Genomic DNA, 27999 nt, shown 5'->3' with positions numbered 1-27999 from the left:
TCAATATGGAGCAAACTTCTGGCGGTCAGATTTCTTAACCCCGCTCGTCGAAGGAATTTTGGCAGTGTAAGCGGACAAACTCCCCGTGGCCCCCGCGGCGGCCGCGGCATTTAGTGCCAGGAGTGGGACAGTTTTCATGCCAAGCAGACTGGAGACAGGAACGGCATAGTGGGTGGTTGGCAGAGTTGGTAGGGGAGGGGGGGGTACTGACGGCAACGGCGGAGGCGGCCGCCAGCACGGCCATGGAGGTGGGGGTGGAGGTAGGGGTGGCGGACTGAGAGAGGTTCATGTTGAGGTCAACAGGGGTCGTGACGGAAGCGGCCTGGGTGCTGACTTTAGCCATCTCTAAGCTGCAAACGAAGAGAGGAAGAGGAACAAACAGGTTGGGAGGGTCCAGCCAGGGCGGTGGGGCCAGGAGGAGGAGGAGGAAGGAGGGAGGGACGGACGGACGGAGGGGCAGCAACCACGAAAGGGCAGGATTAGATCGGTGGACGAGGGGGACAGACGGGGGGGTGGGGAGAGAGAGAGAAAAAAAGGGAAAATGAGGGTCAAAGGAGGAACATGTTATGTGTTAAAGAAGAGAAATAACAAAAGGGTTTTTCGTGATTCGATGGCGAAAACATTACTGAGACTCTAAAGTTCCTTACAAACATAAAAAAAAAAAAAAAAAAAAGGGGGGGTGGGGGTGGGTGCTAGTTCATTTTACGTATGAAAAAAGAAATTTAAGGAATGCAGGTAATGGCAAAATGATGGAAAAACCAAAACTCAAAAGAAAACTTAAAATAACTATGAAGTTTACTCCCCAGCACTGATATGGTGAATTTTGCTTTTCAAAATTACGGTATTTTTGAAAGGGGGACGCGGGGGGTTTGGGTAGTTTTTTCAATTTGTCAATTTTGTGGCATAAATAGTACCCTTCATCATTTTGCTAGGATGAGAAGAGACTGAGCAATGATTTGCTGCTTCCATCTGAGGCATAAAGTTTTGGTTTCTTTTTTTTTTTCTTTTTTTTTTTTTAAAGAAAGTTAGTTTTTCATTTCATTCATTGTGAGGTCAATGTGCATTTTTCATATAAAACAAGCCTGATTAGCCAGTGTGTTCACTTCGATTTGTATTTTCCCCAGACTTTTTTTTTTTTTTCAATCACACCAAAATATTTATGCAATCTAATTATAAGGAAATCAGTAGAAAGGAAGACTGAAAAACACCCCGGCTTCCACAGCAGCGGTATCCTTTCTGAGCTTGTGGCAGTGGTTACAGTGAACATAAAAGAGCTTACCAGCTGACAGACAAGGTACTACATGGATACAACATACACATCGTCGGATGGACCCCGCCAGCACAAGGATGTTCAGATTTACCCGCCCTCCGAGCCCAAGGCATTGATGGGCTTTTTGGAGGGCGTAGCTATCAACACCTTCGCTTCAACTCCACCCATTGGCAGGCAAGATGAGTTTGGCCCATGTACTTAGGCTTTTCTGTACATTTTTACACATCAAAACACAGTAATTCCAAGGACGTGTTGGGTTTTTTTTTTTTTCCAGATGACAAAATGTTTACCTAGATAAATCCTCCCTTTGCCGTGTGTTTGTTGCAGCTTGCGCGCTGCGTTTTTGGGTTGGCAAACAACCCAAATACTAATTTCAGGATGCGTTTTTGCATGTGACCAGCTGGCAGGTATGGCAGCCTAGCATATAAATGGGACTATGGGTTAGAAAATCTTTGCTAGCTACAGTTATATGGGTATTAATTCCAAGTTTGTTTTTTTTTTTTTTTTTCCAGTAATTACTACCTTGGCAGTCTCCTGGGCTTTCTCCTGAGGTGAGCTGAGGGGCTGCAGCAGCCTCTCGCTCCCGGAGCGGGGTGCCCCGAGCGCCGGGCCGGCTGTGCCGAGGACCTGCGTGGCTGGCGGAGGACCTGCCGCTTGCTTATCAAGTCCCACCAGGCCCGGGGGAAGCCCCCCAGCGCAGGGTTTGTGCCGGTCCCTGCTGGTGCTAGGGGCCGGGCGTGCAGGGCTGCAGAGCGGCTGTAGCCAGGCTCCTTGCCCAGCACAAGGGAGGGGAGCACAGTCGCCCTACTCAGGGCTTGGGAGAGCCTCGCTTTTCCTCACCTTCGACTTAACACGCAGTCTGCAGAATAACAGCCCCTGGTCTATCCGTGGCCAGAGAAAGGCAGCCACCAGAAGGCTTGCCCGCTTTGCGCAAGGGCAAGGACGCAAGCAATGAACCAGCACTGTATAGGGAATGGGGACGTTGGACTAAAGCTTCCCAAAACACTGCTGCCGAAGGTGAGTCTAAAGGATGCCCAAAGCGGGTCTGAGCCAGGCAGAGGAGAGTGGAGGCGAGAGGGAAACGCTTCAACACTGAGCTCCTGCAAAAGAAAGAGGGCTCGTGGGACTATTAACTCCTCATTGGCTTTTGCTGGGAAATTGGAAGATGCACATCTTCTCCGAGGGGCTGGGAGGGGAGGAGGGCAAATGCACAAAATGCAGACCCGACTGTAGGAGGTAAAGCTTTGGTCTTCCTACCCTGTGGTGTTTATCTGTCCCTGTGGATGAGCATCTCAGAATTTTTCCAACCTCTGCAGCAGAGTTGCTCTTCGCAGAGAGCCGGGCATCCTTGTGCTGTTAGCTGTGCTACTTGCAATCTACTCGCACAGTGGGATTTACATCAAGAATACTTGTTTCTGTTCACTGGAATGGTGGATCAAACTCCAGCATACATCCTTGACTTGGGGTGTAGGGTTTACGTGGTGATACCTTAGTAGGTTTTGAAAAACTCAGTTTATACAGTTGGAGGTTTTTGTATTTCTAACTCAGTATTATTCTGGGAGGGAGCCACAGAGACAGATAATGCAGGACTCACTGTTTCAGTGACTCCAAATTTGCCTACCTTGCATTTAACAAAAACAAAAAATTCCTTTCAGATATGGGCCGGGGGCGGGGGGGGGAAGGCGGTATTGGAGCCTGAGCTTTTTCCTGCACCAGCAGGGAGAATGGATCCCACAGGCTAAATGCTGGTAGCAGCCACTCAAACTCCCTGTCTCTAGTGTACTCGCACAGGTACGACTAAAGCAGTAATTTGCCCTGCTTCACATTTATTACTGGTGGTAATGCATAAGGTGAAAGTACGTCAGGTTAGCTATCAATCAGCTGTCCCCTGACAGGGGCAGTTTCCCAAGCCAATTGTAGATGCAACAAAATCGAATGTGAAAGGCGATGAGGCAGCCTTCATACAAAATTTCATGGTGCCAATTTTACACTGTCCCTTTGAAGAACTACACTTCATGAATATATACACCGAAGGCCGTGTCCTGCATTACCCAAAACTGGTGAAAGGAATAAAGCTCAAGTGTGGCTCTGGCAGTCCTGTTAGCTCTGTGAATGAACCTCTCATCAAAACGGCAGTAAAAAAATATCTTCAGGAAACTGCTCTTCAACAAGGAGAAAGTGCTGCTGGCTACAACTCATTTATAATCCACAGTCAAATATTACACAGGAAACCTAAACTGCGGTTCATTCTTAATAAAAGCTAGAAGATGGAATTGGATAATGAAAATCCAGTTACGACAATGGAGACCAGTTAAGAGACAGAAGATTTTACAGGAACAAAAGACACTTCTACTGCAAACAAGGTGGGACACGTTCTACTCGTACAGAGGTCAGTGCTCAGGTGATCAACACAGAATCAAACCAACACTTTAGAAAGATTTAAATCTCTGTCTTGATATTGTATCAGTGTATTTATATATCTATAATTTAGAGTATATTATGTACATATTCAACACCAGATTGCAATAAAAGTCTTAAAACAGCTTGATAAATTACTCTATAGATGGCAACTTTGGTAGGAGGATAGTTTAAAGATACACACAGATTGTTTCAGGAATACAGTGGATAGCTTTTTTTTTTTTTTCTCCTTACATCCTATGCTGCTCTGAGACACTGATTTTTGCAGAAATACTGGCCCTGGAAAGCAAATCCACAAGAATAACAGATCTTGTTGGGGAGCGAAAAAAAGAAGTCCACCTTACCCTGAATGCTTATATGGCTTTTATGTATTATAATTATTATTTTGACATACCAGACTATACCTTGGGCAGTCTAGGTACTGTACTCCGCTCTCCCCCAACACTGTTTACTTCATGCCAGCATCTTTAAAAGAGACGGCAGTACTTGTGACGGGTTTAGAACTGACAAACCAAAATTGGCTCCCAGCGTGCACAGGCAGCAGCAGCCTTGATCTGCCTCTTAAATCCTGCCCGAGCACCTAAACCCCAGCTAGAGCAGACCTCCCTCTTGCCTGAAAGTTTCTCGGTTCTTCCTCCAGTGCGACTGTGAACTAGCACTGCTGCTGCGGTGGCACCTAACTGGACAGGAATTTCTCTTGGGAAAGGAGAAATCTGGAACAGAGTCACTTTTTAAAATGAAAAAGCCACCTTAATGTCCTATGTCACCTTACAGCTTAATTTATTATACATTACTTTAAGAGTCTTCATTTACAAATGAAGTCACTTCATCTAAATACAGTTTCAACACATGGTACATAATAATATACGATGGTTTATTGTAGATGATGGTAACAAATAACTTCTATCTAGAAATTCAACAGGAAGAAAATATTTTGTTTCTGGTTTCCCAGGGTATAGATAGAGTATCCGCGGTATATGACTGCTGAGAAGTTTTCTTCTTTGCAAAAGTATGTTAAAAGACCTCATATGTATCCCATTCCATCAAAAGAATCATTAAACAGTAATAAACAGAAGCGTGAGAGTTCACAGGCTTTTCTAAAGTGAGTCAAACAGGTTTGTTCACTAGAGTTTCTGTCTCTGGTGAGCAGCTCACTGCAACTCCATTAATAAGTGCATTATTTTATTTGCATGCTTTAGCTGTCTTGAAGATCTTAAATTGTTATCTTCTGAGATCCAGATGCATGCCATATGGTGTTTGTGCAACTAAAAATGAAGGGGTCTATTCTCGTCTCGATGTGTGGGGAATCCCTGAACACCAAGAGAAGAACATATCCTTAAGGGTTAAAGGAGGGAACACATTTTTATTTGATTACAGGGCTTACGGAAGTGATTTATATTTGCTACAAAGAATATAAATCAAAAGATCTGTAGGCTGGTTTAGGCTTCTGGAAACGGCTTATCTTAGGCTTCACAATGCCACCCCTCAATATATCTTTCCCTAGGAAACTACTTTCAAACTGAATTATAAAAAAATCATATTCCTGTTTGCTGTAAGACAGAGCTGCACAAACATCCTTTTCCTCCATTAAGACATTTACAGTGGCTTGCAGTGGTTACTACAGAAGTGGGCTGGAGAGGAGGTTGGACCATAGGAGACTGTAGACCTGCTGTGACTACAGCACCTCCTCCCCCCCATAAATCACATACTTTCTACTACCTTAACAGCAAACATAGTTAAACACAAAGCTTGGTTCACAGTACTTTTCGGGGTGGGGAAAGAAAAGGGGAAAAAAAAAAAAGCAATAAAATACATAGATACCCCCCCCCCAACATATTGCCTCTGTCCACCATTTACAAGTAGATCTATGAGACAGCACTATATCCACTGCACTATCTTCTCAGGATAATTGCAAATAAAGGTGGTATCAATTTTAATATTTTTCTAAATAATCATACCAAAACTGACAGACACTTAGGCTGTCGCAACGGCTTAGCTGAACAGCCAGTGCTTTCATTAATTCTGGCACTGAGAAGTAGAGAAGCAGATAGTCTCACCCTGTCTCATTAGGGAATGCGATTTACAAATTCGTGATGCTGTCGCTGAAAAAAATAAATCTTGTGCCCCTTTAGCAACCAAATGTCAGTTTAATATCAACACGGAGTGGCAATTTCCAGTTAGTAAATTAAATCTGTTTTGCAATCTGTTTCACTATATTTGCCATTTAGGGCAGTAAAATGGGTCTGTGACAAGTATTTTCTTCTAAAAAAATTTATGATTGTCATTTAAGTTATCCACCTATATTTTAGGTGGATGCCAATGTGAGTATTCAGATTTTTCAGCTTTTGCCATTCAACATGTACCTGGAATTGCACCAGATTAAGCTGCTTTCCATATAAACCAACCGCAAACACAAGTTCTAATGACAGAGGCGTTACGAATCATTAGGAATTGAATAATCCTATGCAAAACGGACACTGCAAAGCAACTTTCTGGATCTATCCAGGACATTTGCTGGAGAGCACGCAGAGCAATCTCGCAGAAGCATTATCACTTACAAAACAAACTTACCTTGCATTAATGAGGTACTGTGCTAAGCTGATGTTTGCAGGGGATCCTGTGATTGTAACTTGTCGTTCTGCGGAGCCTTCTGTGGCATTAGCAATCTTGATCTGCGCTCCTGACATCTGCCTGATTTCATTTATCTTACTGCCTTGTCTGCCAATAATGCAGCCTATTAACTGGAGCGGGACAAAGACTGAGATTAGTGCCACAGACACAAACGAAAACCACTTAAGTGCAATACTTGGTAGTATTGCTAAAAACACGGTTACGAAAGACTCAATACCAAAACAAAAGATTTTTGCTGTGCTGTTTGGAAGGAATAACTAGCGCGGGCTATTGGCTCTATGGTCATACGTCTCTAAATCAAGTTTTTGCTGCGACGTGGTTATCAACTCAATATCAGATTATTTAGCTGGCTTCCGTGGCGGAAAATGACAGCGTGCTGTGGTGCCGATGAATACACAGCCCAGCCTGACTTGCCAGTGGCAGCAGCAAGCCACGGAAGCGGCAGCTGGAAGTCAGGCTGACCACCCAAAGGTGCCGCCGCAGGGCTCTGCACCGCCGCCGTGCGCTGCTAGTCCTACGCCTCCCGAGGCACACGCGGTCCTCGCTGGGCCGTGCTGCCCTGTTAAAGTCAGTGGGATTTACAGCTCTGTAACTGCCAGCAGAAGCAGGCGTAGGAAGAGACTGAAATTTGTCTTCGTTCCTTTACAGACATTTACCAAAACTCCTATTTTGTGAATAAAAACAGCTGGGGAGGGGTGTGTGTGTGTGGGGGGGGTGTCCCTAGATCCTCTCAATTTTTTTTTTTTAAAATTGCACTGGTGTTATCTTCAATCAACAGTGTTTTAAAGGTTGTTTAAATGCTCTTGGTGGAGTCACAAGCTGTGTGCGAGACCTGGAGAAAGCGCTCAGCGGCACACGTGACCGCTGCAGCTGGGGTAAGGGAGCGGGATAGCTGTGCCGTGCCGGGGTGCTGCTCCGCTGGCTCCGGGAGCGCCCAAGAGCAAGGGGGCACCAAGCCAGCAGCTGAGGCTGAGATGTGTTGGCTTCTGTAAAAGTGTGAGGAGAGGGGATTTTTGTTTTGTGTTAAGGCAGGATGGGTGCTGAGAAGCTCAGCAATGGCCAGAATGGGTAGAAAATAGAAACTTTGCTCTCCGGATCTGCTGACACTGGGATGATGCTGCCAGTTTGGCAGAAGGACGTGCCAAGAAGCAGAGACTGCCTTCCCCTCCCACCCTTCCCGCTGCTTCAGGCCCTGACGTGTTACCCTTTCTGGTACTGCAGTACTTGGGGTATCCTGCCAGAAACAGATTCACGTTGTCCAGACATTTTGTCAAAAGAAGAACCCCTCCTCCTGCAATGTCATCCTTGCTTCTTGCTCAGGATCAAGCCAAGAGCCAAAGGGGGTAGCTGAAACAGAGACCACGTACAAGAGGAGCACCCACGAGGGGGAAAAATGGGGTTTCAGAGGAAACACACATGGGATTTCTTGTCCTGTTCAAACCGGAGGGCCTCGCTGAGCTCCCTGTCCTTATCCCGAGGACCTGTCTTAGTGTGTGCCTGCACGTGCCGGTGCGGAGGACCTACGCGAGCTTCACCAGGAAGCCTCGAGCCTCTCTGTGCGCACACGAATGTGCCTGCGTGCTCTAGCTGCTGGCAGCACAGGGATCCCGAGGCGTCCGCTTCCTATGCCTCAGTCTCACCGGCCTCTACGGTCCACAGGTAGCGAAGGGGAAGCAGGAGAGACGAGCGCCTAGAGCACAGGTGGTAGCACCAGGGACAGCCAGTGGTGGGGTTTGGTTTTCATCAGAGTATGCCATCGGTGTGAGGAAAGCAAAGGCAGTCCTACCAGAGCATCGTTGTACAGCAAAGCTGGCAGCACTTCGATCCACTCTTATCTGTTAAAACCTGGTGACAGAATTCCATAATTTTGTGCCTGTGAATCATTTGCATGCCGTACTTGTAGCTATAATTTACCCAAATCTGTCAGAAGCGTTCACTACGGCAGAAGCAGAATGGAGCACAGAGCGGGGAAAAATCTTGGGTCATCTTTACTTGACTGCTAGCCAGGGCTGTCCCCCCAGATATCAGAGTGGCTTGAAATGGTCAACAGGAGTGGAGGCTGTCAGTATTTCCTTCTGCCACAACCAGCATCTAATCCTTTTTGCGACGATGATCTCGAAGCAACTGGTCAAGAATCTGTCTGTTGCTACTGATGGTCTTATGAAGCAGTGACCAGGATTTAGGCTCTGTGAAGCAGCTGTTATGGTGCCCGTCAAGTCTTCAGATTCCTCTGATACTTCTCAGCCGATGTGCCGATCTGAATATGCTTCTGGTTGCTTTAATAATTATGTCCTAAGCGTCAACAGGAAAATGTAGACCGCACATATTCCCTCAGTCTGTCCAAAGCAGAAGGGTGGAAAACTGATAAAATTACTCGGTGTAAAAAACATGCAGAAATATATGAAAATGTATTATTTAGAAGAATTTCAAGCAGTCCAGTGTGTGGCTGTCATTGTGTCATTCAAAGCAGAGGAACTGCACGGGACCGCTGGTTCTCCAGGCACCTTGTTAGACGTAGCCTTACATGTCTGGTTCACCAGCTCTGAGAAGGCACTTTCTGGGTCACTCAGGAGGCTGCCACTTCTATGTGCTGGGGTCCTCAGCAAGGCTGGTAACCCAGGTGGGTCAGCAGAAAGAATTTGCAGTCTCCTAGCCGACTTTGAGTTAGGTAGCGAGGATTCAGTCCAGAGTGGTCAAGGATATTGGTGATGCAAGCATCTGGAAGAGAGGTTCGGTAACCTTTGGGCTGAAGCTCTCCAAAGTCATCCTTCGTTGCTGTGACAATGAGCTGCTTGAACATGCTCTGCAAGCCGTGACACGACCTGCAGCTCGCGCAGAATACGCTTCTCCATTTGCCACGCAGGAAGGACAGTAGCGCTGGGGTGCTTGGGGTCTCTCTGGGGTGCCTCTCCCATTACATATTACTTACGATGAAATTTGTGCGGTATCTGAGTATTCAAGAGCCGATGGGTTCTGGAAGAAGCTCATGGGACTGGTTTTCGTCTACAAAGCTTTGATCAATCAGGCCATGGACATTTTTTTTTTTTTAACATAAAAACACCCGCCCTGCCTTGCTTTGTGACGAAGCCATGCCAAATTGCATCCAAGCACGTACCTCTTTTCAAGACTGACCTTTCTAACACTGTCATCTGCCCCTGGGTTGTTCTGTAGCTGCTCATTTCACATGATTTGGCAGTCAATGTGTAATTCAGTCCCACAAAAGTCCCTCACCACAAAAGCAAGCTTCCCCAGACTTTGCAAGTTGCTACCTTGCATGCAGTGCTGTGTGTTTCACAGACATGGGTTCACTCCTTTTCCAAGCTCAGTAGATGGAATTAGGCAATGTGGAGGACAGTAAACATATAGCTGTTTTCAAGGACTCTAGGTGCTGCATTATTTTTGATCCTCACCTGCTTGCTCAACATATAGTAAGCCTTACTCTCACTTATGCAATAAATCAAGAGGAAATTCTCCAGAAACAGCCAAACCTACCATAGGCTACCCCAAGCCTACTATGCACTATAGTATAATACACATACTATAAATATATACATATAACATACACATATGTACATACAAATGCACACACATAATATGTGTATGTATACGCACATATATTTTAACTCTCTCAAGACTTAAGCGCAACAGCTCAGATCAGATGTGCACCTACCCCAGCAGCCTGTCTCTGACTGCGGCAGTAGCACATGCTTACAAAAAAAAGGATAAAAACAGTGTGAGGTATAAAACAAAGTTTCCACTGGTATCCCAAATTCCCACCTAAGGCTTACAGACCACCTAAGCAGCAGCTGGTATCTCTGCTTTTATGCTTAATATAAATGCTATGCATATTTTTTTCCCATAATGCTAAAGTCACTGACAGAGCCTAATAGGAACAGCTTTCTTCTGGGTGTTTCCTACAGGTTTGTTCCTCTATGTCCATCACACTGCATTACTTCCGTGCAGCACTGGGAGCAATCAGACTTTTAGTTTTTGGTTCATTATCTGAGCCCAATGCTGCAGAGTATTGCTTGTCACAGGAAGCGGCATGGAGCTCACTTTCTTTTTAAATACTGGTTAAAAAAATTGGATTCCTTTCTTATAATGAATGTAGTGCTGGTAAAAAGGGCCAAAGAAGTAGCCTCTCCAACTTGGTATCTGCTGTCCAGAGCAGAGGGGTTGACCATACCTGTGCACAGGTACACGTGGTTCCCCGCTGCCAACCCAGAGCAAGTCCTTGGCTTTCAAAACCTCTGCATTAGTTGAGGGAGCAGGTGCTCATCATGAAGGAGACTCTTCAGTTGCTTTTCATAAAGATACAGGCTTTCTTAGTTCCAAGTTTGGGTTGTTTTTTTTTTTTTTTAGTTAGAAATGCTGGGGCAGAGTACTCTATAGGGAGAAACAATCTCCCGAGGTATGATTACAGTTCTTTACAGACTTACTGCAGGGCCTGGAAAGAGATGCTTAAATACTCTGTGCCTCTTAAAACACAATAATAATAACAACAACAACAACAACTTAACTTTCCTTGCCAGGTTAATGCAAAAATCTGGATGATAAGAACTTCACAGGCTTTGCAAAAAGGCATATAGAAAACTGAGAAAACGTGTTCAGAAATGAGCCGCCTTATTACTTGTTTTGTACCTCAAATGACTCTGCAGATTTGTGTGCACTTCAATTTATTGAGGGCCCAACACCTGTTCCCACCCTGTTCCCTAAAGTGAGCAGGAGGCGGTTCTGGGGGGAATTACTTTTAATGCTAAATAGCGCCGTGTCCCACAAATGGTCTCACTTTGCTTCTGATGAATATTAAGTCTCCAAAATCCTTCTACTGATTCTTGAGCTCATCTGGACAGGTCTACTTGAGCAATCAAATGCCATTTTCTTAGATTAAGCGCAGACAAAAATCAGGCCACGTGCAAACATATAAAAAATTATTAAAATTACTTTTTTTTTCATAATACATCCCCTTAAACATTGCTAACTGACAGAATCTAGTTAATTCTGTATTTTTGCTCTAGGCATTATTTCTCTATTACATGGGAGGCCCTCAGCAGTAAGGTAAATTTATTGAGGTTGAATCCACAGGCCCCTTGCCTTCAGTAGAAGTGCTTTGACTTACACTACTGCAGGACCTTTCCCAGCGCTTCTTGTGCAGATTATTAAGTCTTCGCCTAACCATTGCTTTTAAACCCTCTCACACAACTGGAAAGTTTCTGAGCCAGGGATGGACTTAGCCATCAGCTTAGTTTTATAAGAACATGGCACTTATTCTCAGGACTTTTCTGGAAGAGGGCTGTAGAATAGGGCAAGGTGCGCTTTTCCTGTAACGTGTAGGTGGTGGGTGGCCTTGCTGGAAGTCACAGCTAGGGGCGGATGCTGCCCTTATGTTCTCTTTAAGGGCTTGCGCCCATTCTCTCCCCCCACAGGCGATGGACTGGGGATCTGCAAAGATGGGAGCTCCGTCCCCCCAGTGACTGCTGGTGGAAGAGGCAGCGCCACACGGACCCCCTTGGAGCATCACATGGAGCAGATGCTGGATTTCACTGTGGGCTGCTCCGAGAGCATTTTGCACACGTGGGGCCCCCTCCGTCCTTTGCAGGGAAGTACTGCTGGCTCCATGGAGGAATAAAGGTGGTTTTCAGTATGCCATTTCCAACTCGGCTGGATTGACATTTCTGTTTCTATGGAGTAGGGATCAGATTTATAGCTTTCTTAAAATGGTCTTGGTGCTTTCTGAGGGGGAAGTTGCTTTCCTGTTACTTGCCTCTGCTTCCTTCTCCCACATACATGCAAAACATGCATAATTTTTAATGAGACAGGTTTTTGTTAATTATTATTGGTTTGTTCATTTACTCTCAATGGGCATTTTAGGGGCATGGGCATTTTGGATCCTGAAATCTTAAGACATCTGTACCCAATCAGCTACACCCAGGGATACCATCCCTTCTGTTCCCTTAAGGACCTGTCACTGTTAATGCCACTTTATTCTGGGATTTATGTGAAACACACTTATACAATATAACTTGGGCAGCAGCAGCAGGCCAGACAAGATCCCAGCAAGGAAAGAAAGGCAACCAAATGCCCCTATAAGAGGTTTTGATGAGGAAAAGGACGTACTAAATAAGGATCAAAGTGACTTCTGAGAGGGACCTGGAGAAATGTCCTTGCTGTTCTCTTTCTGGAGACACCCAGAAGTTATGAGAAAACCTAGAAAGGCAAAACTTCTGAATTCATTATTTGGAGAGGAAGCCTCGGCTTTTAGCATGTGGAAAATAACTTTCTGTAAAATGCATTTCTTTGTTCTCCAGTATGTCTTTGTTATTGAGCAACAGGTTAGTTGCAATTATCAGCATACTGTATGAAGAAAGCAGCATCATGTTGTTACAGGAATTACTAATAACAGAAAAAAAATTTCTGTCACTGCCCTAATGCCAGAGGGAGTGAGGAAATCTTATTTTAATATGAAGCTATGCAAATTGTAAATGGCTGTTAATATCTACTTTCTGTAGGCTAGGCTAAAGTCTGAGCTCCTTATTCTCTTTGTATCTGATTTTGCTCCATCAGATTCTTACTGAGGCTTTGGTTTTATGCGCTTATCATTATCTTGGTTTTAAAAAGTAAGTGTAGCGCGTGTACATATACACCGACTTCTCTGGTAGCTGCGGAGCATGTAGATATTTGCAAGTCTCCTGTTCTTCTCATGCGTGCTGGATTTTGCACACATAAGCACATACGATAAGAAAGCCGGGGGACTCACGCAGCACAGGGGACCCCTGGAGTCGGGGCAGGCGGGGGGCTGGCCACGTGGAGTCTCGGGGCTGCACCTCAGCCCCGTGCCAGGGCCTGCAGCTTCCTTCTCCTTCAACCAGATAAATAATCGCCGGGCCACACTGCCTGCCTATCAAAACCGGCACTAGGAGATGCTTATTGGGAAAGCGAAGCCAAATTACCAATGCAGGCTTTGCTGCACAACTGCTGCTGCCCCTCCCGCCCTGACCTCCCTCCGTGCACAGCACCTGACTGACAGGGCACACGCGGAACACGGCTGCTGCCGCCTCCTCACCCAGCTCCCTCTCTGCCCCACGTCCCTCCGTCTCCCTCATCTCCTCATTTTTGGCGCTAGGCCGCCCAGAGACGCTCTCTGCAGCCTTGCTGCAGCAGTGACGGGGCCGCGGGGCACCGGTACGCTGGGAGACCCCCGGGACGGGACACTCCTGCTGCTGCAGCCCCAGGACACCGCTGGCAGCCCGGGGCACAGGCAGAACAAACACCTCGGGGAGACGCACTGGGAAACTGCTTTTCCCCTTGCAAAATTCCCAAGGAGCCCCCGATGCCCGACGGGACGCGAGAGCCCTTCCTCCCCTCCGCGCCGGCGCTGCAGCACCGGCTGCCCACGCACAGGCGAAGCACGCACAGGCGAAGCACGCGTGGGCAGCACTAACGCCTCCGGTCCTTTCATGCACACCCGGACGCCTTAGGACCACCAGAACTCCCCTTCATCACCTGGAGAGCCCCTGCAGGCTGTTTCGAAGCCCGACCCCATCCTGGCTTTGGTTTTGCTCCTCTAGCAACAGCAGCAAGACACGCACTGCGTAGCCAGAAAAATCTTCTATCCGAAGCAACGCGCGGATGTGTGTCTGCTTTTCAGAGGGCAGTGCTGAGCCGGGGCACTCAACGCCTCCTGGATGAGAAACTGATGTTTTATTTCAATTTTTACCGCACTACAGGACACAAGGCCAACTTTTGCCCTCTCTTTCTCCACCATGAACCCTGAAAGAAGTGAAGTCAGAAGAGTGACCTTGGATTTATATCACTGATGGCAAGAGCAACATCTGCCTGAAGGTGAGATTAAAAAACTTGCACTGTAAGGATAAATGGGGTCCTCCCATAAAATTCTCAACATACAATAAATTGGGTTGTAAAGCAGGTACTGATAAATCAGCAGGGCATCTTTTAAGTAACAGAAAGCTTATGAAATCACAGCACTCACACCTTCATTTCTTTGTCATTCTCTATTTTTTTCTTACTGTAAATCATGGCCACTGAGTTTAATAGGGCTTACACAATATTGTAAGTATCTCTTAAGTAATGTAATTGCTATTTGTGATTCCACTCATGCTTGAAAGCTTTTTTTACCGCAGGGAAAATCTTCCATTTTCCAAGTGACTCATTTGTAATGAAAACTGAACACCCCCACCCTCACCCCCACCGTTTGCGAGGAAAGTGAGTAAAGTGGGAAGGCATTTTTATGTGACACGCAGCGTATCAGTTGGGCGTTTTGAGTACCTGTCTTAAGATTCAGCACCATATTGCTCATGGAGACTGGGTCTGTCGATCACAGCCGGTCCAGAGTTGCTGGAGCAGGGATGTTTTTAGCCCTCGTTTTTCAAATAAACCCTTATACTGCACCTTTACATAACCAAAGTGGCTTTTTTGCCCGTGCTAGCGCCACCTGAGAGGTGAATTTTGATAACCCATCTAAGACCGCTGTAAGCAAGCAGCTTTAACGAAGCCAGTGCCGCGGTGCACCATCGCGCAACTACACCAGCATCGCCGGAGACCTGCCTCTGCTGCTTCTCTCTGGCATTTCACTAACCCCTAGTGCCCCCTCCCCAACAGACGGAATGCCGCGCAGTTTATGCTGGGGACTGGTGTCTACAAATGAGCCGAAGCTGAGAGGTTTCCCCTCCGGCAGCAGAGGAGCGAGAGAAGAGAAAGTGATGCTGACTATTGGTCCACTTACATCATTGGGAATAGTAAGTTCATGGGAACTGGTTGGAGTAGTGGCATCCAGTCCTATTCAGGGGACAGAGGGAAAATGTTACGCCAGTTGTTTGCAAGAAGGGCAAGACACAACCAATGGTATTTTAAAGAAGGAAACATACAGGAAGAAGGAAAAAAAAAAAACAAAAAACCAAGAGAGGAGCAAAGAAAAATAGAGAACTGCTAGCGGAACAGAAAAGAAAGCAAGAGATGCAAAACTCGGAGGGCTGGACTAATTTTAAATGAGTCTTATTTTAATTAACCTTTAACCCACCAAAGCAACAAATGTCACGTGAGATTCCACAGGGTCATAAAAAGCTTCTAGAAAATGAAGGGTTTCCCCTAAAAAAAGTCTCTGAAGTTTGTTCTAAACACGTCAACTGAGAAATTAATGGATGGCTGAAATTTGACCTGTCTACCAGGAGTTCTAGAATACGGAAAATGAAAGTGCAAGTCAAACGAGCAATTAGCAGAACAAAATACATAGATATGAAAAAGAAAAAATAATAAATTAAAATAAGGATGAGGAAATTAACCTAGGAAAATTTGGAAATTATATGTGGTATTAGTTGCTGAAGAAATGTTGGGAAGGGTAATTTTTGAAGGGAAATGTACAAAATACTCTAAGCTGCATACATTTGTTTGTAAATTGGGTGGACAAAAGGCAAATGCTCAGGAAAAATGGAATTACTGCTTTAACACATGGTAACATTACAGAAATGTACATCTCACAAATATAACCAGGAAAAGATTAAGGAGCAGCATGTTAATGACAAGAATAAGGAAAATATAAAGCTAGGGAAGGCAATTTAGTATTACTTGTAGATATTTTATCAGATACATCATGAAGAAATAAAAGGGTATTTTGGATGTCATGTTTCTTTCTCTCCTTTTCTCTTTTTTTTGCTGTTTATTATTATTATTATTATCTGTAAAGACATGCCAAAAATACTCACTTCCAACTAGAAAAGATGGAAAAGAAATACTTTTACAAAAAAAGTGACTCACCTACATTTTACTTATGTTTACATTCAATTAAGAGTTGCATATGCTTATTTTACATGGTATATATAACAATCAGCTTGCTCACAGAATTTGATGTATGTGATAAAATGTTATTTGCCATACAAAGCATGTACCAGTACATACGTACTTCTGTTTTGTGAAGTTTTTAGACGACAAGCGTGTATGTAGTGAAGTACAGTAAAAATGATTTATTGCAGGGTTAACTGACTTCTCACTCTTGAATCAAGAATTCGGCTTCAGCTCTAATAAATATGGACCAAATTTGCAGTCCTTAATTTAACTAAATTTCCATTGCATTTTGTAGCTATCTTTGCATATCTAGTAGGAAGAGAGGCATTTGTCCCAGCAGTGATGATTACAGATACTCTTAAGACATTTGGCTGTGCAAGGAATTTGAGTTTCAGCATGCCGTAATTTCTTTAATCAGTATTTCTTTACCACGATTACATAGTGTTTTCCTATGTTTGCTTCTGTCTGAACCACGTTACCAAACTGGAAATTTGACAAAATGCATGCCCAAGTACTTCACTCGGGACCAACTGGTACATACTGTATGGTCCACAATAACTTTGCAAGGACCGAATGATAGAAACTCAGGGCTTTTCGCCAACGGCACAAATGAAGCAGTTTTGATTAAATAAATGCAACGAACAAAGCACATTTTAGTAATGATGAAAGGAACTGTAACAGAGGCATGGCGGGGCAAGAACAGAGATTAATGTGTAAAAACAGAAGGATCGCCGGTCATTGACCACATTTATTATTAAAATGATGTAATGACCACGGGAAACAAAGCTGTTAAGAAGAAGGACATCCCCAGGGGGTCATGGGTACGTACCAGGGAAACCAGGGGTGGTCTGCCCAAGGGGAGTAAAGGGGGGATGCTGCATAGCCAACTGGTGAAGCTTGGTCAACTGCAGGGCAGGATGGGAAATTAGAACTAACCAATCAAATGGAATTATTTCAGAGCAGAGAAACCATCTTACGTGTTCTAAAACTGGATTAATTAAAATTATATTGGAAAAAAAAAAAAAGGTTTAATCATTCATTCTAATCTACCGTAGAGAAAAAAAAAATAAAACCCAAACTGGTTATAAATGACATCTCTACTGTTATTACATGTAATGGCTATTGTTAATATTAACTAATTACTGTAGAATTACATATTAAAAGAACTCAAATATATCACATGCAAAGAAAGACCAAGATAACTGTCATTTGTTCCTGGGCCATTGTACTTTCTAGCAATTATTACAAAAGGTAAGAGATGCAGCTGAGCTAACACGTGGCTCCACAGTGCGCCGTTCAGGAAAGGTGTCCTTAGGCCGTGCCTTTTGTGCTAACTGTAGAAAGCAAATGTTGCCCAGAACAAATAAGAGGGAGAGGAAGAAAAAGGGAGTAATTTACATGCGTGGGACTCACGTCTGGATGAGGGATGGCGTACTGCCCCTGAATCGTGAACGCCTGGAAACAACAAGCACAGTTAAGACACGGGTCAGTCAGTCAGGCGGGACAAGCAGCATTCCCGTTTTCACCAGAAAAGCTCCACCTGGCTCGCCAGGTGAATGCCACCCACATCGCTTTCAACGCTGAGTGACGCTTAATTGTCTTGTGCTGCTCGATAACGCCTGGCAGGGGTCAGGAAGATCTTAGGGGCTGCCCACGCACCCCTCGCGAGCAGGGGTGCCGGGTGCCGCTGCCCGAGCTCCGGTGACCCCAGTCCTCGGGACCCCTCTTCAGCCCAGCTCCGCCTGCTGGGAGCAGAGCTGGGGACACCACGGGGGCCGAGGAGCATAGCGGGGTGCGGCCCCTTCCCCCCCGCCGCTGCCAAACCACCCCGCGCCACTGACGCACACGGGGAGATGCTGAGGCAGCAAGGATGGGGCAGACCCGGGCGGGGGACGTCCTGCCCCGGCACCCAAATCCTGAGTGCCGCCTGCAGCCCTGAGCCACCTCTTCCGGCTCCTGAGAGCCACAGATGCTAAATGGCAGCAAAGGTGTGCCCCGGTGCACCGCACCGCGGGGGACTCACGCCCCAGCGGGTACGCCAGCACGCGCGCCGGACGGCAGCCGGTCCTGCAGTGCCTGCGCACGGGGCCAGCGTGCCGGTTTGGAGACCCGGGCATGATGGAGACCCCCAGCGTGGCGGGCTGATCTGCCACAAGCAGCTAAATATCCCCCCTCTAAATCCAAGAGAGCAGTGCAAGGGGTACAGCTTCTGGCATCACTCCTGGCAGCACTGGGGCCAGGCGGGGGAGGCAAAAAAAGCACGTGAGCAAGGAGGGATACCGTGGCATGGCTGGCACTAGTTAGCACGGCCCTTCGTCGCTCCTGCTGGCTCTGTTAAACTCTCTGTAATGGCCCACAAAGAAAAAAAAAATACAGAGAGTTTATAATTTTCTGTTATATCCTGCAGGGCTTTTCCGAATGCAATGGCATGTCAGAAAAATTTTAATGTGCTTGTGCTTAGATAGGCAGGAAAGCAGAAGGACAAATTATAATGTATAAATATTTGTAGTGGGAGAATTACAAACAGGAACAGAGCTGATTAGCTTAGTTTGCAAAATGCTTATTTGACAAAAGGCCTCTTAGAAAGTAATGAATCCTCTGCAAATGATAAAACAATTCATTTAATGGAGTTCGGATATTAAAACCTGTAATACCCTAACTGCTTAATGCACATTTCTGCATCAGAATTTCCCTTCTGGAGAAGAAACATTTCATTTAGTTTTTAAATTAGTTATAAAGCAAGGCCGCGATCTGGCAAGGTTACGCACATGAGCAGTTTTCAGGCAGAAGCGAGCGTGACCGGGCTCAGTGGGATGCTCATGGGCGTACATACTCACGTGCATCTACAAGGGATGGCCATTACAGATGATTTATAAATGACAAGAAAAGGTTCCAGTTCACCAAAACAGGGGATCGCTGCTGTCAGTGGCTCTTAAGCAAGCACATATTCAATTAAGCAAAGCACGCGTTTAGGTGTTTTACCAAATGAGGACAACCTTAAAGAGATGTTACGCTGCTTTGCTGAGTGGGGGCTTAGGTCCATGAGCAAACAGTGGGTTTGGAAACCATGCTTTGGTCTCTGAGCCTCTGTGCTGGATCACAAGTGTCCTTTCTGATCTTGGCTTTACTTTAAACCCAGCTGAGAGAACATCTTTTACATGGGTGCTTCCCAAGCAGTGGTCTGCAAACCAGCAAGAAACCATTGCAAAAAAATCACCAGCAAACCTAATGGAAGTCACCCCTTTCTTCATCACTCCGCTCCCTCATGCTTCCATGTATACATATGAGGAAGCAAACAAACTGGAGAAATAACAAAAATAATGAACATTCAGAGTTCAGACTAGCTTTTATTTGGTCGTCAATGAAAACCATCAAAGCAGCATGGACAAGATGGGTCTTGAATTTTCTTTTTCAGGGGAAAAAAAAACCAAAACCCAAAACCTCTTCATTTCTTAGGCTCCCAAAAGGTCATTTGATTGATTTAGGTTGAGAAAAACTGTCTTTGACAGCTTTACCCCTTGGCAGAGGAACTATGCCCTTCTGCGTCTGAGGCATACTAAGTACAAGCCTGGCAGAGGCTACTGAGATGTCTGTACTGTGACGTTTCACTGAGGACATGAGCTACGGGTCTGCTTCCATCAAAGTCAAGGGCAACTTCCCTACTGCCATACTGACATTAGTAACAGCAGGAATGACCCGGTCTACAAATCTTCCTCAATTTAAACTATAAAACTGCTATGAGACATAAAACAAAGCTGTACCCTGTGAGTACCCATCTAAGCAGCAATGTAGCCCAGTGGGTAGAAATTTCCAATTTGTTTCCATCAGGCAGGAGTGACGGATTTTTTTTTTTAAACCACTGTATTTGCTAAATATTAGTAAGGGGCAGAGCAGGGCAGGACAGCGTTCAGCTTCCTTTTAGTTCTGTTATGCAACACAGTATCGAAGAAGCACAAGAGAATTAAAAGCAATACTTAAAGCAGAAGAACCCCAACTTGTTAAGGAAACTAGAAATTTGATTTTGCTAGTGTTGCTTGATATGCAAGCATTAAACAAACCAAAACCTTTCAAGATAGCCATGATGTAATTTAGAATAGAAAAATAACTTCTGATGGTGTAGCCAAAAGGTTGGATGGAATTAATACTGCTGATAAGATTTTATTTTCAGTATTAATTTCCACTTATGAAACCTCATTAAAGTGCCTTTCCATACTGACGCCCAAACACATCTTAAGCTTTTCTTAAAAAGTCTGCTTGGTCTGAGCACACAGAAATTCAAAGCATACTGAAAGTGTCTGTCTCTTACACTCACTCTCACATCAATAAGATTGCATTAGAAAAGTGAGAACACTTTTTTAACTGATAAAACTGAAGATGACAAGAGCTATTAGACCTTAAAATAGGACACTTTCAATTATTTATACAAACTGCTCAGGGCACTCTAGCAAACGGTTTCAATACTTTTGAGTAATCATATACAGAGACAGTCTTTGAAGGTAGTGGCAATTACAATACTGGTAACACGGGCTGCTGTGTATATGCACACATATTTCGTAAAGGAAAGCACTGCAGTGTAAACATATGTATGGAGTAAATTATTCTGAGCTTTCAGTCACAGACCAATTTCTGGTAAATTATTTAAAATTTCAATTCAACTTTGGTCACTAAGGAAGCAGATTTCTTATTTTGAAGACAACTAAGAATGGTAGGCTTGAACACAAGGAATTGAAAGCTACTACATCCAGATCATGAAAATCTGGACATACATCACAACATGACATTACAGAGTAGAAGGTAAAACTCTGAGACAAAAATTCAGAGAAAGGTTATTACAAGGGCATGTCAGAAGCAACGGCGCTTTGGCGTATGCTTGAGATGTGCAGGAGCTTCCTTACAAACCCGCACCTTGTGGTGGCACAGGTTGTCATACCACCACTGATACCAGCAGCACCCACCAGGAACCCTGTGTCCAGCTTCTAGTGTGACCTCCAAATTGCCTGCTGGGGTGAGATATGGTCTCTAGGGCTGCCCACACCCTACGACAGGGTGATGACCTGGGCTGGGCTAATGAGATGGGAGGTGGGACCTGCCTGCAGATGTTCCACCATGCAGGTGAGTGGCTCTTCCTACTGGGTAACTACTTTAAAAGAAGCCTTGCTGTCACCTTGGAGAAAAGATTTGGCTGGGTGGTTTCAGGCTTCACATACATGAATCCCAAGTAGAAAGACGGCTGCCTTCCTCTAGGCCAGATTTAGGAGATCAATTTCCCCTTGACTTGGGTAGGGCTTGCAGCATCTCACTCCGCCACCATTGCACCTATCTGTGCAGTGCAGCTCTTAGCCTGTTCATTATATGGGTCCCCTTGTGAGCCTCCTCTGGGTGTTTTTAGAGTACATATCAGCTGTGTTCATTGCTCGCTCATCAGTTACTAAAACTGCATTCCCCCTGCAGTGGATGATGGCAGAGCAAATTCCTGCCACATCTCAGCAGCACGTTGCAGACACATTTCAGAGCATTATCAAAAGACAAGGAAGAGTCACATTGCGCACAGGGTTTTAAAGGCAGATGAGAACCCTGACTGATACAACTTAAGATGAAGGGGGAATTGTCAGAACTTCACTATATAAAAAAGAAACAGGAATGCTGCTCTTGTGTTATCAATCAGGCAGTTGCACGCCATGGTTGGGAAGGTCTACACTTGCATGTATGTAGTTCCTGTAACCTCAGAACCCCTTGGTCCTGGGAGACTATAAGCAGCAGAAATTATGTGTGTGTACATTTTTACGGCAAAACGCACTACTTGGTCCTAAAAAATGTGAAAACTGTGAGAGAAAAATTATGCCTTTCATGAGCAGAGACATCCCGCTGTTTGATCATCTCTGAAAATTGACAAAACTGCTTATACTGCTAGTGGACCTGCAAGTTAAGAGTGAAAAAAACCAACCTCTACAATAAGCAGTTTTGTCCCCTTCAGGGACCACCTGATTTGGACACCTCTCAATTCACAGAAGGGCAAACTTTTCTTAATTGCAGAAATTAATTTTAAATCTTGGTAAAATACCAGTCATCACAATTTCGCATCAAGTTTGCAATGCAGTGTTCTCCTTTCCTGCAAACTGTAAGCACACAGAGTAGACAAAGCACATCAATACTATACCAGGCAAAAAAGAGTAAAAGTTGAAAACTAACAGGCGCTGGCTGAGGTTGGGCCAAGACGGTGTGGTTTCCAGCTGAAGCCAAAATGGTGTCTGCTCTTACCTGGCCACCTGCAAAAATGATAGGTGCAGAGGCAGGTTTGGGACGGTAGGGGATGGTGGCACCTTTGGGTGGGGACTGCAGACAAAAACACAAAACGATCAAAATGCAGAATGAAGCAGAGCTTATATTAAAAAATTACTCCTTATTTTGGTCACCTGAGACAACAAGGCATGCAGCTAACCCAGCCCAGCCCACCCCACCCCGCCCTCCACCTCAACAGCCCAAAAGCAAGCTGGAGGCCAGTTGTCCAGGCTTCAAGGGGAAGAGCCAAGGTCGCAAATGCGCAGCCGAAACAGGCAGTGCTGGCATTCGTGGCTTCACTACTGCTACCGTCGGATGAAGCTATGAAGCTTCATTAAGCATGACAAGGCATTTCAGGAAACACAGGCACAGTTTTGAAATTTGTCGATGTTTTGGAAGAGTCCGGCCTGCGCTCTCGCTTGTTAACACAGAGCACATCTCCTGCTTATCGATCTTTCCTACACTGCTGCACATCAAGGTTTCTTGTTTTACCAACTCAATTAAGTCAGCTGTTCAACTGCAAATGAACAGCCTGATCCTGCCTTTTGTCTGACTGAGCTGGAAGGTTGGAGAAAAATCCTCCCAGCTTCAGCAGGAGCGTAACCACGGCCTTCATAATGCATGAAAAGGGAGTTTGTTCCCTGTAGCCCAAGGCAAGGACCCAAAGGGAAAACACCTGACTGAGGCTAACTTTCTCCTTGTAAATAAAGCAGAAGCATGTGTCTGTAAAAAAGGCTTCAAGCTGTGCCACACTCAGCAGGATCGTGCCCTGGTTTCAGTGCATTAACTACAACTAAAGGCGGCAAGAACAGTATCACTTCCATTAATTAATAACATATAATTAGCTATTTCATGTCAAAGAAAGTGTTGCCAAATTAAATATATGCTGCAAATCAGAGCACATTCTTTCTCTTAAACGTTTGAAGCAGCAAACTGTAGTTAAGCCAGTGTCGTCTTAGTGCTGCTTGCGATTTGCCTGATGCTAAAATTAAGTACTTCTTATGTCAAAACTGGTTACTGAAAAAGTGGCTGTACCTGTGGCAAAATAGGACTGTGTCTCTCTGATTTTGGGAAGTGGCTTCTCTCATCTTCTTTAGCAAATAACTATTTATTCCACAAATGTCGCTTGGACAATAGACTACACTGTGTATTCACAAAGCTGGTAACTATTGCCATCACGTACTCCATCTCTAACAAACTAAAATTATTTTTTAATATTATCTTTTTGTTCTTTCACATTTTTATAAAGAAATTCCTTCCTCACAGTAATCCAGCAAGAACTGAAGCAAGAGTCACTTTTCGCCAGTAAAACACTGGGGATTTATCAGTTTTTATGCTTTTATTTGCATTAGGCTGTATGACATTTTGATGCAAAGGCTGTATGTCATTTTGATGCACTGCATGCTTCTGAACATCCAATAGCTGCAGTACTGTCTCAAACACTCTACTGTTTCTCTCCTCTTTAAAGAATAACAGAACAGTAGGGTGTCAGAGATTATCATGAGACAGCCCTTGACTAGACTTAGGTAAAAAAACAAACCAAACCAAAAAACCACAGAAAATTTTCCAGCAGAAAATGTGATAAAAGCAGACATGTTTTATGTTCCTTGTCAAAAATTGTGGTTACTAGGTCAAAATATTTAATTTTGATTTGCTGAAATATTCTTTTTTTTCCAAACTTCTATTCAACTTAATCAGTTGAGAAATGTACTTGCACAAAATTATGGGCATTTTCAGCAAGGGTTAAAATGCCCAGATTTTTATATAAATTAACTTTGTATCGTTTAAACTAAGAGCTAAAAAACTGCCGTCAAAATGAAGCATCCCGGCCTTATGCAATGACCTAAGGGAGCAAAAAGTCCTGGTAAATCTAAATTACACTAGTCAGAATTATTTCTATTTAAAACAAGACCTAGATGTTTTCTACCCTATTCTGCATCAGAATAAAATGTTTTTCTCTCAGAACGGGCTGCAGCTCCACGCTGGACCTGGTTTGTTGTTTGGCAGTGTCATGACAGCCCAGGTCTTTGATTGCTAAGCCCTGCTGCGAGAGGCTCCCAAACACCAGGAAGGGCACAGGCTAAGAGAGTCCTCTTGCAATCCCTGGCACGGGAAGGGCAGGCAGCACCCCTGGGGAACCCAGGGCAATTGAAAATTAATGATGTGTCTGAGCATCTCCCGAGCGAGAGGCGATATGCCAAGCACTCACTTACCTCCAGCATAACCACACATATTTGCTTCACGCACTGGATAATGGCGTCGGGGGTGCCCGATATAGTCACTGCGCGCTCCGTCGAGTTTGGCAACATGTCCCCCGCTACCTGCACCTGGGCTCCTGTGGACTTGAGCAGAGACAAGGCAAAGAGAGCGTCACCGTCGGGCAGGGAACGGCACCTCTCAAAAGCCGGCGATTCACTGATGTGATGGAGGGGATGCACCTCTCAACTTTTTGTCTTTTCTTCGCCAGATATGTGGTAGAGCGCCGACGTGAACTCACGCCCAGACAGGGTAATTGGGTTCTGGCAGGACATGGATTTGCCCCTTCAAGCCAATTTGCAAACACTCCCATCCTAGGAAGATTAGTCCCCAGTAGCTGTTAACAAATCAAACTGTGACCTGAATTTCAGGACAAGTCTCTTAACCCTCTCAAAGACAGACAGTTGCAATGCTCACTAAAAAAAGAAAGAGGTGAAATGAAGCACTTTTCAGTAATAAAAACAAAAAGAGAGGAAAAAAAATGCTGATAACTGAAGAAGGTCTGCTAATCAAATGAGTTGCAGATAAATGGCTCTTTAATCCACTGATGGCTGACTTGTTTCTCTGGATGAAATTTGGGGCTGCCTTATGCTCTGGAAGATTTCAGGATGGTACGGAAGCACTTCTAACTCATAATTAGTGTTGATTAAATATATGCACATCATCAACTTTTAGCTCATTAATGAACCCAAGGAGGTAATGAGCCAGTTTTGTTTTATTTTTTGTTAAATTTGGTCTTGGCATTAATGTATCTTAGTTAACAAAAGAAAAACAAATCCAAAGAAAAGACAAAAATACATGAGGCCAAAACAATCCCTGGCATTATTTCACAAACATCCTGAAAGACTTTTTCAGTCAACAGAAAAAAGCCCCAGGCACTTCATATTGAGTTAGCTCTTTCACATATTACAAACAAAACCTATTCCTGACTGTTACCGCAATGCAATATTTTGGACTTTTTAAAAAAAGAATTTTCAGTAACCACTGACTTTGTGTCAGTCAGCAAGGAGTTAATTTGTTTTCCTGCTGGTTACATACAACACATGTTATTCTTCTTTCCAGAGACTGATTAAATTACTGATTGCATCTTCTGTTCACTAGTGCTGTTTAAGGCCAGAATATCAATTCCTTGCTCTAATAGGCTTTGGAATTTCGCCATAATTTGATCAATCAGTCATGCTTTTCTTTTTTTTTTTTTTTTTTTTTTTTTTTTTTTTTTGTAATCTTATCTTGAAAATAGTACAGCAACCCTACATGTCGTTCCTGGGTTCATGACTGAACACAAAAGACCATCCCTCACACAATTGCCGCTCAGTGTGTTGTGTGATGATGAAATTAGGCCACATCTTGAGCTGGATGCTCTTTTTTTTTTTTTCTGTTTGATCATATTTGCTGTTTAACGCACAGTTCTGGGTGTCTGTACATCTAGCACAAAATACTCTGCCAAATACTGCAGTCATTTATGGATTTGCTTCCAGCGCCGATCTTGTTTATTCTTTGACTTCGGTCATATGTCAGCACCAAAAAAAACGAGTAATATTTTGTCCATTACCCTTATGCTTAAGAAAATGTGCAGTGTGACTTCTCGCTACATTAGCCTCATCAAAACACCTATTAGGCCAAACACTATCCTTTTACTTCCTTGTACTAGACTAGTAGGTAATTGCTTCTGAAACTATGCTCACCAGAATAATCACTTCAGTCATTTCATGTACACAGACCAACAGACCAATCTCACCTTTAAAAACCTATGTCCTAAAAGCACTCACGCAGTGCTCTGGATGAGGTTACCCATATTTAAAATAAAATCCGAAGTATCGACAGCTGTAGAACCTAGAGCTAAAGCACTCACCAGCACACGGTTCACACTCACGCCTGCTCCTATTTTAACACAACTAAGAAATCAGCTGGATTCCTGCTGCCTGACGGTTCTCCTGGACATCTGAGAGATCTGGAGGGCCAAGAGAAATCGTGTCTCGTGGCTGAGGTCGCCTCCGACCGTGCGCTCTGACAAGCAGCTCTGCCTTTAGCTTTAGCTTCAGCCTGGCTTCGCCTGCTGCCTGCCAGGGCGAGAACGCGCGGCGGCTCGGCAGGCTCTGCCTCGCCCAGGCACGAGCCGCTGCAAACACCAACAGTGCGGGCGCCGTCCAGAATCTGAGCCAGAAATGTCCCGTGCCAAGGCAAACTCAACACCTTCCTTCCACCCAGGAAACGCGCTTCAACACACGAGTGTCTTCTCCCATCTATACCAAGTTCTCTGACAAAGCATTTTTGGGATTAAAGAGAGAAAGTGGGAGGGTTTCCGATGACCCTAACATCTGCACAGAAATAATGTTTTCTTCCCCGCAGTGCCATCAAGTGACTCCTTTCTCCCACATCTCAAAAGCTGGTTTGACAATAAGGACTACTGAGAGGCATAGCCCACGGACTCTGATGAAAAATAAAGTAACAGCATTCCAAGAAAAAAAAAAAAAATCTGATTTGTAGTTGCCTTTTATTTGCAGGTCTCAGTAAGCACAGACACCCCCTTCAAATGGCAGGGATCTGAATTGTTCTGCGAGCGCATGTTTTCACGAACATGGTTTACCACCTATGCGTGTTTTCACGAACACGGTCTACCAAGCAAGAGGCACATGGAGGAACAACATGCTGTTTGCTTGGCAGCAAAAACTCTGAAACAGCTTTTGGCAGCTCTGTCAGCTAATGGAAGCGGTACGTGTTGCTTTTACTTCCCTGTATGCAAGAAGAGAAAACACCCTTTCAGTGGCAGCCAAATCCTGAAAGGGGAAGATAAGCCTTCAGAGGAAACTTTGTTAAAAAACCTCCTGGGACAACCAAATTGGAATTAAAATGAAATAATTTGGAAGAACTTGAAAGACAATAGGATGAGACCCTTAACTGTCCTCTATCATCACCTTTCCTTCCAAGGTTACCATAAACTAACATTTCATAGTAAATGCTGGATATAAAATTTTGATCAAAGGATATTCCACTCTTTTTTGACTTTTGATCAAATTTTCTTCGATAGAAAAATACCCATTAACTTTTTTTCACATTTGAAATGAAACGTAAGAGCTCACTGAAACCTACTGTCTCAAGTCTACATTTTAGATAAAAAAAGGAAGTTTCACTTTGGTAAAGCCAAAGCTTCTGTTTTGACATAGTCAAATGAAAAAAACTGATCAGCATGTTATCTTGATATTCAACACCTCATCCCACTTTGGAAATGAATACAAATTTAGAAGGAGCACTGTCACTTTCTCCAGAATAAAAATCCATTTTTCTGAAATGTCCTATTCAAATTTTCTCTACATAACTAAGCATGTACCTAATTTTCTTGTTTGACT

The 27999-nt window shown here is 44.4% G+C and overlaps 1 protein-coding gene across 1 annotated transcript in view; it reads right to left on the bottom strand.

Annotated features, from left to right (window-relative positions):
• Positions 1 to 27999, bottom strand: part of LOC104027134 (poly(rC)-binding protein 3) — a 49952-nt gene continuing 21953 nt past the window's right edge. Inside the window, 8 exon segments of the mRNA XM_075728116.1 lie at positions 1 to 201; positions 203 to 350; positions 6260 to 6429; positions 15063 to 15115; positions 16947 to 17022; positions 17516 to 17572; positions 22307 to 22450; positions 24610 to 24738. Of these exon segments, the coding sequence (XP_075584231.1) occupies positions 1 to 201; positions 203 to 350; positions 6260 to 6429; positions 15063 to 15115; positions 16947 to 17022; positions 17516 to 17572; positions 22307 to 22450; positions 24610 to 24738 (978 nt within the window).

This window comes from Pelecanus crispus, chromosome 2, assembly GCF_030463565.1.
Source record: "Pelecanus crispus isolate bPelCri1 chromosome 2, bPelCri1.pri, whole genome shotgun sequence".
Classification (NCBI taxonomy): Eukaryota; Metazoa; Chordata; class Aves; order Pelecaniformes; family Pelecanidae; genus Pelecanus; species Pelecanus crispus.
This window is presented reverse-complemented; position numbering and strand designations above follow the sequence as displayed.